This window comes from Motacilla alba, chromosome 3 (assembly GCF_015832195.1).
Source record: "Motacilla alba alba isolate MOTALB_02 chromosome 3, Motacilla_alba_V1.0_pri, whole genome shotgun sequence".
Classification (NCBI taxonomy): domain Eukaryota; kingdom Metazoa; phylum Chordata; class Aves; order Passeriformes; family Motacillidae; genus Motacilla; species Motacilla alba.
Genome location: NC_052018.1, coordinates 106104766 through 106118894, shown reverse-complemented (window position 1 = coordinate 106118894; position 14129 = coordinate 106104766). Strand labels below are relative to the sequence as shown.

Genomic DNA, 14129 nt, shown 5'->3' with positions numbered 1-14129 from the left:
GCAATTCAGTCTCCCACACCTTAGTACTGTTTAAAAATGCTTCTCTTTTTAAGCAGCTTGAGTCAAGATAGTGCATAGAAAGAATTTAAGCAAATAATCTAAACACTACTTCAGCTTTATCACAGTTACTGATAGCTAGAAATAAGAAAAAAGGTACAAAAATTAAACAGGACGAAACTATCTACTTCATATTAATGTTTTATTATTTATTTTTTTAGCAATTATCATACAGATAGGACAAATACACATCGTCCAGGGAAACAGTCAAAACCTGTGAACATGGGAAAAAATGGACAACTCCAAGTGGAGTATAAGACACAGTCAGGAAACTTGGTTCTCAGCTATAATGGCGAGCAACTTTTAATTAGCCATTGATCTTACAAGGTCTTAAATCTCTTTGTTAAAAGAAAAGCCAGGCTTTGGAAACTTTTAAGGGCTCTGAGGATCCCAGATGTAAGATGAATATTGAAACCTAATGTGTAATGATAACATAACCACACACACTGAAGGGAATGGGGGTACCTCACAACTGGGAAACACAAGTAAGATATCTCATTATAAAAGTACTCAGCCATTATCTCATTAAACTATGATTCTTTACCTGGTCAGACCAAGGGAAGGCAGAATCAATACCATGAAGATCAAAAATATGTAGACTTTATGCATCATTATTCTGTTCTCTGCAGATCTATCAACAAAAAAAGGCACCGAGTGAGAAACTCATACATAAAGCTGCAACATATGAAGGATCTTTCCTGGACAATGCCAGCACTTGTCAGACTCCCAGCTTCCCCTACCATGTCACATTGCTACCAGATAAAAACCAAACATCTTTGAGATATTCACTAATATGGACCGAGCAGACTTTCAGTAGCTTCTTGGGCAACAAAAATCTTGCTGAATGTTAATCCAGCCTCTGGCTGAGCACCACTACAGGTCTGCACGGGGATGTGCAACAAGCACAGCTGCTCTCTCACCCAAAGACACTCAATCTTGCAACAGCTTGGAAGCAAACAGCTCTTCAAGTGCCATGCCAGCAGGGATTAAGCAGTTCAGAAAAGGGCACCGCTGCCAAGAAACCAGACACTTAGACAACCTCCTTTGTCAGGTGTCAAGTCTTGGGGAACAACATGACACTACAAATGCTATACCCCCCACTACAGCAGCAGGAACATGGATCCAGTGACAGGCTGTTGCCAGAAAAGTGCAGCACTGTGAATACTTCAGACTCCTAGAGGTGGTATCTGATAGGGCTTTAAAACCATAGGGGTTTTATTATAGGAACCCTTGGGCACTGTGAGACCTATCAGTGTAACTACACTGAGGCTTGAAATCAGACCTGTGATCTCTAGTGACTTCACAAAATTATTTTAACTGATAGAGAAGGACTCAAAGTTCATGTGTGCAGCAGAGCTACCAAAACAAAGCTGATGAAAAGCATACAACTGTGACAAATAAACAATGGACTCTAGACACGATGTCTTAGAAAAGCATTGTATAAAAATTCAAAAGCAAAACCACCAAATTTAGCTTAGAATATAAAAACAAACAATGACTACAAGCTTTATGGATAAAGACTGAGTGAAGTTGATACTGAAGTACCATGCTTTTATCTGTGTGTAAGTAAACAGGGCATCAAATCTGGTACTCCAAACCAAGCTGTGCTGAGTTCTGCAAGTCAGCAGCTCATTAGTGGGCTTGACACCTCTGGGGTGCACCAGCTCAGTGTGAAAAGCTTGCATCAACACATCTGCTGGGCCTTTGGCCATATAAGCCTTCTCAGATCACCACTGATAGCCAACAGATCTGAGCTGTGGACCAGGAGTTACATCCAGACCATTTTGTCATGCCAGACAACAAAAAGATGCATGCCCTTTTTATAAGTTGTCAGCCTGGAGGGGATCCAAACCACATGGCCTGTCTCTTCCCAGAGAGCAAGTTAGTGATGGGATTATAGGCACTTCCCATGCTTCTGTTGAAGCTACACGTCCTGAGCCTGCTCATACAATTTATTTTTCTGATTAAACACAAAGAGGAGTGAGGTGGGGAGCAGGGGAAAGCATAAGCAAATCATGTGGTCATATTAGACTTGCTGCGTGGGTTACAAATTACCCAAACCCTGAAGTGTGGTTATAACACTAGAAAGAGACAAGAACCTTCCCTGCTAGGAGAGGTCTGTGGATTTGAGACAGCAAAATCTCAAAGATTTTGAGATTTTGAAAGATCAGCACTTCATTTATCTTAGTAGTTCAACTGATAAGGTAAAAACAGAGGAAAAGGTTGCTTACTTTGTCCAGTGGGACTCCAGCAAAGTTGAGTAATAGACAATTGTTGGTAACAAAGCTGAGAAGGACCAGAGCAAGAGAGTTGGGAAAAACTGACTGATGACAGGATTCTAGTGAGGGAGAAAATAAGAGCTAGTATTAAAAACATTTTAATGCAGTTGTGGTAGAACAGAGATGCTAATATTTTTCTTTTTGTAAATTATAGCAGGATGAAGTGGAAAAATTATATTCAAATAGTCTTAAATTGTGTAGTGAGTGCTTAGCACTGGCATGCAAGACAAAAAACCAAAGTGAGATTCGGAATTAAATTCCATGAAATTGCTGTCTCACAAGTAGTTTTTATGTAGCTTACAGTAGCTTGGGGAAATATTTAAAAAGAACAGCTTGCAAGTTGCTTTAGCTGTAGTCAAACTAGGATCAGATATATATGTCATCTTGCTTTGAATCCTGTAAGCAAAATAAAAAAAAATTTACCTCAGAGTTAAAAATCTGACTTTCCCCCTTCTTATCACAAAAATCAAAATACAAGTTGGATTTGAAATTCCAATTTTTGCAAAGATTTTTTGATTACAACATTCAGAATTATTTAAGTTTGGACTGCAAATTTTTACCACAAACACATAAACATGTTATAATAATATAAAACTTCAGATAAAAATCACTTCAGACTATCATCCAGGAACAAAAGAGGGCTAAAGACCTGATTCTGGACTTATGGTTTTAATCAGCAGCTACATAAAACAGTCCTGAGAATTTCAACTGAAGCTGTGAGGTAGGAATTTCAGCTGAAGGTAAAACAATGAAACCCTGTCAATTTACCAAAATTTTGGTCTGATCTGCAGCTATATCCAAACATATGGCAATACTCACATTAAGGTAGTGAATAGGTTTAGTGACATTGAACTTGTCCATGGTTGAGATGATTATGGAAGGAGTAGTAAGAAAAAACAGCACAATAAAAAGAAGCAAATTAATGCAAGCCCATCTAAACCACCATTTGAATCCGTGCACTGAAAGATTTTTCCTGGAGAAAGAAGACAAAATAAAAAAGGCATTAAAACAAGCAGCAAGCATTTGCTGTTAAAAAAAGATACATACACTATCTGTCAAGTAACAGGTGGCACTGCTTTTTCTAAACTGAGCTTTCAAAGTTATATAACAAAGCACAACACAAGTTCCAGTTGCTATTAGAAATAAAGAGAACTGTGCAACCTCTCTTGAATGATGCCATAAATTGTGCTTGCAGAAGAACATATCTAATCTTTCATTACACAAACACAATATTTAACCTAGTTAAGGTTTGGGATGAAACACTTCCATTGTTCAATAATACAGAAGTACTAAACAGAAATGGAACAAGAAGAGACAGAGAACACAGAACTTCTGCAAGGAGAATACCTATCAGAGGCAGAATCTACAAAAAACTGTGATTTGAAATAAAATTTCAAATTTGCAAACACTGCATCCCTTCCTGCCATATTAAAACAGCAACTATAGATTTTAAACAAGTAAAGTTCTTAAATGTTATTTGAGATGGTTGCCAGAAGGACTGGAATGATTTGAGCACCAGGCAAAGCCAAATATTCAGAACAAACCAAACAGGGATACAGAGGTTCAATAACATCCTTGATTATGACAACTCTTCTTGTGTACTTGGCATATCCCTGGGTCCCTCTCCTTCAAGGTAGCGGGGAGAAAAGGAAAAGAACAGGAAGAAGACAGAACAGAGTTTATAGAGTGGACCAAGTTACACTCATCACATGGCAACTCAGAAAATATATACATATTTTGAGGATACCCAGCACTAAAACCAAGTTGCTTCCTTCAGATCTTAACAGTAGATATGCAGTAGCCTCAAAAAAAAAAAAAAAAGAAATACTGAGGGACAGATATAAACAGGATTGGATTTTTTTTTAAATTCTGGGGTGGAAAAACTCTAGTCCGTTACCTCAATAACATCCACAGACCCCAAGGTCAATGAAGAACATCAGAAATGAAAATAAAGAGGCAGATCAGCCACATTCCAACACACACAAAGTTTTAGTTTAGGGTTAAAAGAAACCCACTCATCTCTGTTTGTCCTGTGCCCATTCTAATTCTACACTATCACCAACAAATGGATGTAAGACAGGACCCTTACCAACAAATATTCTCAGGGTAAGGAGCATATGTAACCTCCCAGCTGGACACACACAGCTCCCTGCTGTAGGGTGATGGCTGGGGTTCTCCTTTACACTTAATGCTCTGACATTTGCAGGCATTGAAGTCCTTAAGGATGCTGCAAGGAAGAAGAGAAAGATTTTTCAAATTTTTTACACCTGAAAATGCTAAATATGTAATGAGAAAGTCTGGGAATAGTGATAAAAGTTTGGGTTTTTTTATTTTTTAGAATTTTAATCACCTGTGATCAAGATAGAGCTTAAACAACACTGTAACACATTATGAATTGATGACCATTATTTAAACAGTTGCTACCACAGGTTTGAGATCTGTTTTGTTAGAAAAAGTAAAGCAGTCTTGGTTTAAACTGTTTACTGCTTCTACCAACATGAACAACAGCAATGAGTCATATTAAAAAAAATAATCAAAGCCTGAGAGCATTGGAAAAAAATAAAAGACAGTTTCCTAAATACATCTTTACATAATACAGCTGTCTTCAAATCAAAGTAGACTAATGAAATGAGACTGCAGACTAATCCTTTACACTAGTACCAAAACCAGCCAATTTTGCCTTGAGTACCAATTCTCAGAAGAATTTTTAGCATGCTAGTGTTCTCACAATTCAAAATATTAGCCTCTTTCACCCACTCCTAAAATAATCACAGTGCTTAACTCTATCTTCCAATATTATGAGTTGACTGGCACTCAAAATATTTAAAGAAAATTTAAACATGCCCAGAATAAATGCTATCAAAAATCTCTCAAAGGACAGCAGTAGAAGGGTGAGGGACACAGTCAGAAACTATTTTATTACAGCAGCATAGAAACAATATATATTATATTTAGATGGGGTGATTCCAAAATCTGTGAACATGCTTTTTTTTTCTCAGTTGTGGTCTTAACATAAAGGAGACAGAGAACCACACACACAAACACCAAACTAACAAACATGACCCTCAACCCCCCAGACCTTTTCCTTACCAGAATTCAAGCAGTGGTGTCAGATTGCCAGCATCTTGCAGCAGCAAGTATTTAAGACAGTTGATTATTCTTTGATATTTTATTTTTAAAAATACATACAGAGCAAGTTTTAGCTATCATCAAAAAGCTTCTACAATCACCTGAGCCCCTAGAACCTCACTTCTAGTGTCCTGTTTTTCTCATCCTATTTCAGGGCCTTGCAGAGCAGAGCACCCTAAGGGCACCAAGTAACTTTCTAATTTGATGGGAGCCTCAGCTTAAAAATGTAATCTAATTTCCCAGGGAATGGAGTCCACCACATTAGTTCTAAGCTAAACAAGCTAAAATATTTTCAGGTCTTGATGACTGAACTCAGAGATGCCTGCAGTGCAACTCAGAACACTTGCTCAAGGAGGGACTATCCCACCAAAATTGTACACAACACATCAGGAGCTAGAGAAGGTACTTGAGAGCTCATTTCTTCCTTCATTTTCATCTCAAAATGTTATTTCATTACAAAATTAGGAGAGGAGGCAGATTTCATCACACAATCACTACTCAATGAAAGAGTAGCAAGCAAAACTTTCTCCAATATACCAAATTCTTGCAAGAAATTCTACATCCTGGTCTTCCTTGAAAAATGGCCTCAAAAACTGTGTCTCTAACATGACTCAAAGGCCAAAAGAATGCAGACAATTTAAAGTACAGAGGCTAAGAACAGAAAAAAGCATGGTGTGTTATGTTGCAATACAAATATTATTCTGCTTCCCTTTACCCACTTTGTGTTAGCAAAAGAGTTTACGAAGTGCCAACAGAACATGAGAGGCTACACACATTTTTCTCTGCAAATGACTGAATAAAAGCACAAAACAACTTCTGCTATTAGGTCTAAACATATATCTATAACAACAGGTAAGAGATATACAGAATATGTGTATCTATCACCTGTGGCCAGGTCCCTCACTGAGCCTACCCTGCTGAGATGACTTAACTGGCAGTGTAATTTGTACCCACTCTGATAGTCTGGTAATTGCACCATTTGCACAGTAGGAAATGGAGTTGTCAGTAACTCATATTCAAGAACCAATTAGTCTGGCCTCCTATAAACCTACCCTGATGGACTGGATTCCACACAGAAGAGAAAGGCTCTTTATCCCATTAAATGTCCCAAGCCTTTTAGTCCCTTAGATAATTTCTTCATTCAAAGCATAGAGGCTAAAACACATTTATGGAAAAAACTTACCAGAAAGCAAAGCAGAGCAAATCCACAGAATGGTGAAAAAGAAGAAAGGAAGAACCAACATAAGCAAACAAGGGACATAAACAAGAGATCAATTGTACTATTTTAGTAAAAAGAGAGCAAGCAAGACAACGGACAAAACTTACTAGGTTGCCATGGACTTCTCTTGAAATGTGACAAAGGCCATTCCCAGTGGGTTATTATGAACAGCTTGTTCCTCTTTTGAATATTCTTCCTCAAGTTCATTTCTAACTTTGGTATAATAATCTACAGCATCCTCCTGTGGGGAAATTGATGGGTGTTACATGCAAGTACCAGATGGCCAATATCCTCGTTAACACACAGCTTACACAAACCATGGTCACCCTTCCTCATGCCACTACCACAAATTACAAATCGTGACACAAGGCAAAGACAACAGGAAGATTTTACTGTACTTCAGCTTGTACACTAAGATTACATTTCAAAAGTTTCAGGGAATTCCTTTTCTATGCAGTACAAAAGGATTATTAATTCTTAATTAAAGAATTTTCTGAAGGTCAGTGAAACATGACACAAACACTATTTTCTACTCCTCTAATAACCTAGTTAGCTATAACTAGAAAAGAACAGAATCTCTTACCCTTTCACATCCTCTCACTTCACAGCAGCAGAATTGACCACATGGCTTAGGGTTGATTTGGACCCTCTTGCCATACTTCTGATGCAGGTGTTCATAGTAAATCAGGCTTTTTTCTGCCTGTTTTCTGCACAAAAAAAAAAAAAAAAAAAATCCATAATATTTTGCAAGAAAACAGAATCAACATCAAGCTTAAAAAGATTATAACCCCTGAGAGGAAAAAATAATGCCAAGGACTGCTAGCAAATGAATCAGTCACCAAAGATATTTACATGCAGTTTATTTTGGTTACTTATAGAATTTATTTGCAAGTCTGTAATATCATTATACAGCCTACACTTGTAGTGAGATTCCAGAAAAAATAACAACCCAATGTTTTTCTTGAGAGCCCAGAAGATAACACTTGTCTCTCCAGTGATCAGCACATCTGGCCAAAGAAGCAGGGCTAACAGTTATTAATTCAATAGTTCAGTTGTTCATTTTGCACTGCCTGTCTGTAAATAACTAAGTACATACACAAATAATCAGCAAGTCAAAACTTAACTTAGGCAACACACAACATATCACACCAACAAGAGATGGGCTGAGCCCCATCAACCCCTTTAAAACACAGCTGACTCTAACTGAAGTCCAGACTAGAACTTGAAGAGCAGAATCCATCTTTAGGATGCACCAGGTTAGTACTGCTGGTACATGTTGATTAAGGACTAGCAAAACATTCACAGAATTATGCTACATTTGTGTAGGTTACAAAAACAAGTACCTTTTTTTGAAAAGGTTAATAAGCTTGGCCACATCGTAACACAGCTGGACCTCCAGCACAGTGCAAGTTGGGTAGGCATCCCTGCAAGGAAGCAGCACATGAGAACAATGAGAACAGAAAGTACAGTGAAGAAACTGTTTCAAATAGCAGTACTGGTATCTAACTGACATCTCATCACTCATTTAATTTCTGAATGAGGTGTCAGAGAGCAGAGACTCTCCACAGACAGTCACTGGAAGTTACTTAACATGAGACGCACAGCTTTATTCCAAGTAAAAGTTGTGTAGGGGCATGAGTGGTAAGTGTGGATACACAGACACTTTCTTAAATCCTGATTTTAAGATCAGTTAACTAACTTGATTGTAATATAGTCTTTTCTGAATTTTTAACAGTGCAAAATTCAAAAAACTTATCTGCTTGGGCAGGGAAAACTACCAGGACAATTTTACATCTCCTATTCCTAAACGAAGATGGAAAGAAACTTTTTACAAAGGCATGTAGAGACAGGATAAGGGAGAATGACTTCAAACAAAAAGAGAATAAGTTTAGATTAGATGTTAGGAGGAACTTCTTCACTGTGAGGGTAGCGAGATGCTGGAACAGGTTGCTCAGAGAAGTTGTGGATGCCCCACACCTGAAAATGTTCAGGGTCATGTTGGATGGGGCTCTGAGCAACATGGTCTAGTGGAAGGTGTCTCTGCCCATGGCAGGGAATTGGAACTTGATGACCTTTAAGGTCCCTTCCAAGCCAAACCATTCAATGACTCTAATGTTATCACTCAAGCGTGGAACTTACGTGAAATGGTTTTGCACTGTCTCTTCACTCGCGTTTTTTGGAAGACCAGTTATGAACAATGTGCACTTAACCTGGGAGAGAAAATGCAAGTTACGTTTTGATAAAATACATTACAAAAGAGAAAACAAGACTATAAAGAAGGCCAAGACACAGCACAATTAGCTGTGTAGTAGAGCGGGAGAAAAGGTAGGTAATTCTGATTTTGGTGGGAGCACATCTATTTCACATAGCACCTTCTACACTGGTAATAGGTTACAGCAAAATTTCACAAATCCCTCCCCAACCCCCTTCTCTCCATCCCTTTTCACAATTCACTCAGTAGAGCATTGCTTTCAGTTAATTCCCTCACTTTTATGTCACATTCTAGCATGCAGGAGGCACCTTAGCAATTTGCTTTTTTAGCATTATCCATTGGCAAATAGACTTTTTTCACTCCAATACAGACACTTACTATGTTTTCTTCTTTATATGTGACATACTTCATGTGATGTCTCATGAAGACAACAGTCAGAATCAGGTAAACCACAGCAAAAACTGTGTGCAGCCAAAGAAGATTATTGCTGTCAGACAAAACAGAAATATGAGAAACAGGAAGAACCAACTGTCCAGCTGATACAAGCAGCCATCAGAATGATAACCAGGTCAAAACCTCTCACTGAACACAAAACAAGGAAAAAAGGCAGCTCCTGGTAGTCAGCCACACCTATGAAGATGCCTTGGACAGCCAACAGGATTATTTGCTTCTCATAAAATTCTGTGGGTCATGGAGATAAAAAAAAACCAAAAAACCAGATGTTCTAGGACATGGACATATTTAGGCAGTGTTGGGCTTTTACTTTCTCATTCAGATGACCTATATGATATATGATGCCATTTGCCAAAATATTTGTTATTTACTTTATTATTTACTGTGCTGAGTGCATAATTAGGCTCTCCTTGAACACAATCCTTACTCAAACTGAAAACAGCCTCATATAGGGAGTAAATTCTGCTCTTCTGATAGCTGCTTCTTCAAAGCTAACAGAAGTTCTGTTCTGTGAACAGGTCTTCAGTTTTGTGAAGAGCATTAATAATTGTAATTAAACTAAAATACAGGAATCTATTTTACAAATAAAAAAAATCCAGCAAAGTAAAAAAATCCCCATTAGTTACTTGGTTTCATAACATGGTTAAACAAAACAGAAATTCTACTGGACATAGTGCCAGGGATGGATATAGATTAATCAAGAATAAATCAGAAGATTTGTGCAGCTTTGTACTTCAACTATTTTACAGACTTTTTAAAACACATTGAAGTAATTTTAATTGTAATCTCAGATGGGAGAGATATGCACACACATAAATCTAATGTAAGGGAATTTAAATCATCCCAGCTGCACATTCCAGTAAAGCTATCAGCTTTACATTCCTTCTGAAGCACGGTTTCCTTTAATGGGGAAATTTCTGAAAAGAATATCACTGGGTGTGCAGTCATTAGCCAAGAGAAACACGTGGTGTAAGAAGTGAGAGCTGAGAGACCAGAAGCCCAGTCTCAGGATTTCTTATCAGCACTGCAAGTGCACAGCCTGAAGCAGAACCTATCCCAGTTTCAGCTGACAGACAGGGATTAAGTGATTCCAATCCCACGAGCCATGCTGCAAGTATCAATTCTTGTGTTTAGAGACCATGGCAGGAAACAGACATCAGCATAGAGGGACTCTGCAAGACTCACCTGGTTTGTAAATTTACTATAGTTGTTCTTCCAAAACTATAGGGATCTTTATCTAAGAAGAACAAGAACAAGTAGGAAAATTAACTGGTGCAACACTTACTGTCAGAAAGTCATCTTTTATTCTGTTTTTTAAAGAAGTTGATATATTTCTTTTTGATGCTGAGCACGTTCATTGATAAAAAGATTTAGAATCATAATCAATGCTGGTTTACTCTGTCCTGTGTTTTAAAGTTGGAAAAGACACTCCTAGATAATACCACGTTCAAGTCATCAAGAAAAACAGTAGAGTGTTTTGAAAATCTATACACCAGATCTTTGAAGCAGTTCTCTTTCTCCCTCCAATCTCCCTTCATGCCCATTAACAATATTGTTTAGTGACTGAACATATTTCCTTCACATTTTTCTTTCATCTTAACTGATTTCTTATCTCAGGCTTTTAAGGTGCATTAATTCAGTGTTGACAAACCAGTGCTGACAACCTTGGTAAGGTCAAAAATGGGTTTACATGACATTATTTCAATAGACTGTCAAGTATTTTAAAAAAATTATAATGCAAGTGAGGGAAAATAGAGCAAATGATCACAAAGGAAAAGGAGTTTAGTGTATCTAGAAAGCTAAACAATCCTTCCAGCCCAGACTGTTAAACCACACTGCAAGTTAAGTCATCACAACTGAAAGAACTGCAGATACACAAATCAGCTTACAGTGGAAGAGGAGGAAGAAAAGGAGAGATATTAAAGCTTTGGTTTCTCCTGCATTTCCTAAACTTACAAAGGTTAATGCAGAAAAACAGAAGCTATATTGTCCTGCTTTAATAAAAAGCTCATTTTAATATAACAAGAGAATTGCTAAGAAAGAGCTCATAAAAAGGAGGTCAAAGATGGAAGTTCCAAAGGTAAACAATACAAAAAGGAAAAGGTACAATGTATCCTATTGCAGACAAGAGCTATGTCACAAGGTTCTCAAAAACCACGAACAACACTTTAAACATGATCTTGAGTACACTGATACAAAACCAGGTATGAAATGGGATTGTAAGGGCTCATAATCAAAAATGGAAGCATGTATAAACAGGGTTTAACAGAGATCTCACTCAAAGAACTCAGGTTTCCCACCAGCAAACTGAATGGCAGATTAGAGGACATTGTAGGTGCCACACTGGAAGACATAATGAGGACTAGACTGCAAGAAACATGAAATGAACTTTATCTAGCCATCATTGACAAAGCCTCTGCAAGATTTGTCCAATTTTGAGACACAAACCAAGACATAAAGGAACAATGGCAGACAGTGTAGCTTGATTAAAAGAAAAATTCAAGGCATGGCTGAAGACTTTATGATCAGCCAAATGGAAAACATTTCTCATTAAAGACCAAATTAACTGGTTTGTTTATGAGAAAGAGGAAAAAGCAGATAAAAATGTTTATAATTCTCAAGCAGCTACAACGATTTTGTAAAGAGGAAAAGAATAATCTATTATCTCCAGTGACAGATAAAAAAATTGATTTTAAATTGATTGACTCAAAAGAGATTCAGACTGGACACTAGAAAAAGATTTCTCAGCTGTGAAGATGTTTTCCATTGACAACCACCAGCAATAAAAACCATAATGATCAACCCCAATTAAGAGGGCATGGGTAAAGTTAATCCTGCCTTGAGCCTTTTTAAGTCTTGTCATCTAAGTCTTGTCTGCAGGAGGTCTGCAATCTTGTTTCTGACAACTGTTTAAAGAGCCCCCTACAGTCACACAAATTTCACATCAGACTGAGGGGGTATGCTGGGTTTGTGTGGCCAGATTTAGGTAACAGGGGGGCTACAGGGGTGGATTCTGTGAGAAGCTGCCAGAAGCTTCCCCCATGTCCAAAAGAGCCAATTCCAGCCACCTCCAGGACAGACCCACTGCTGGCTGAGGCCAAGCCAATTAGAAATGATAGTAACACCGCCATGATAACATATTTCAGAAGGACAAAATGTTGTTGTGCAGATCTAACTGCAGACAGAGAAGAGCAGAGTGAGAATATGTGAGGGGAACAACTCTGCAGACACCAAGGTCAGTGCAGAAGGAAGGGCAGGAGGTGCTTCAGGCACCAGAGCTGAAGTTTCCCTGCAGCCCATGGTGGAGAACCATGAGGATGCAGAGATCCACCTGCAGCCCATGGAGAAGACCCACGCTGGAGAAGGTGGATGCCTGAGAGGAGGCTGCAATCCTGTGGGAGGCCCATGCCGGAGGAGGGTCCTGGCAGAGACCTGTGGACCCATGGAGAGAGGAACCCCTGCTGGAGCAGGTTTCCTGGTGGGACTTGTGATCCTGTGGAGGACTCACCTGTGCATGAAGGAACTGCACCCTGTAGAAGAGTGACTTATGGTGCAGCAGTTTGTGAAGATGGCATCCAGCCAGAGTCAACCCACTAGAGAGGTTAAAACACCACCTTATAAACTTAACCAAAAAAAAAAAAAAAAACCCAAAGAGTTTTTTTGCTATTACATAAAGAACTGTTCTAAGAATACAAAATGAAAAATTCTTACCAAGCAGATCACCTGAGAGATTGACAGGCAATATCACACACACAGACAAAATGCTGATAGCAATCAGCAAGCAGATGATGTGACGCTGGAAGGCGAGGTAATGGATGGCATCTTCCCCACACCTCTCATGAATCTCATCATCACTGCATCAGCCAGAAAAGCACATGGTCAGCTTACTTAGTCTTCTTGGGAGTGGTTTATGAGCACACATTAAATCCTCAGTCTACTCAGTGACATCCCCATTCCCATCAATCCCTATTGGCTCTCAAAATTGCTGTGTTCTTTCACATGTAAATTCAGGTTCCCAAAAGTGTGTTTTTCTTATGCAATGCCACTATACAAAACTTAACACCAGGGAATTTAAGATTGAAACAATACTCTGAAAAGCAAATCTGAATCCAAGTTCTTTTGGACTAAGAGAGGACAAAGTCTTTTGCTGTGACCTCCTGCTTTATGCCAGTCACAAGCCTAGCTCTCCAAATTTAAGTTCAGTGACAGTATCCACTCATCTCCATAAAGGCCCCCTGGGAAGCAAATTACAGCATAACCACCTCACTCTTATGACACCCAGCTAACAGGAGATATAAAAGGCTTTGGAATGAACTCTCACCATCTCTCCACTGTCAGCAGATTAGATCATTAGAATAGGAGAACTTAGAAAAGGAAGGAACTGAACTAGCAAAAATGGAGAAGGACAGGCTTAACCCCCACCCCTTTCATATTTCAGTGTATCCAAGCTAGAAATTGATTTTAAAGTCATGATCTATTAAGCCCCAGGAGACATAAAGAACACACATCACACGTCTAACATTCAGTTTCTGGGAAACACTGGGATGGACTTTCCCTAGTTAGTTAATTCCAGCCCCAACCAAACCACCAGTTCTCCACAGAAACCCTTGCAGGAAAATCCCGTTGCCTGCCTGGGGCCCTGCTGGCTTCAAACAGGGGAACACCCACGTGGTACTCTTTGAAGAATAAAATTCCTAGTGTGTAATTATTAGCTCTGAATCCATATAAATGCTATATATTCTCTCAGATTCACACACTGTCCCAAGATTGGGATGTCCCT

General features: G+C 38.6%; 1 protein-coding gene across 2 annotated transcripts in view; it reads right to left on the bottom strand.

Annotated features, from left to right (window-relative positions):
* Positions 1-14129, bottom strand: part of TMEM63A (transmembrane protein 63A) — a 30822-nt gene that overhangs the window by 9353 nt on the left and 7340 nt on the right. For both annotated transcript variants that reach the window (XM_038133228.1, XM_038133227.1), the window contains exons 7-17: positions 13061-13203; positions 10535-10586; positions 9275-9383; positions 8824-8894; positions 8028-8108; positions 7268-7391; positions 6792-6925; positions 4426-4563; positions 3156-3309; positions 2289-2395; positions 602-688 (exon numbers count right to left, since the gene is read on the bottom strand). In XM_038133228.1, the coding sequence (XP_037989156.1) occupies positions 602-688; positions 2289-2395; positions 3156-3309; positions 4426-4563; positions 6792-6925; positions 7268-7391; positions 8028-8108; positions 8824-8894; positions 9275-9383; positions 10535-10586; positions 13061-13203 (1200 nt within the window). The remainder of the gene's footprint in view (positions 1-601; positions 689-2288; positions 2396-3155; positions 3310-4425; positions 4564-6791; positions 6926-7267; positions 7392-8027; positions 8109-8823; positions 8895-9274; positions 9384-10534; positions 10587-13060; positions 13204-14129) is intronic.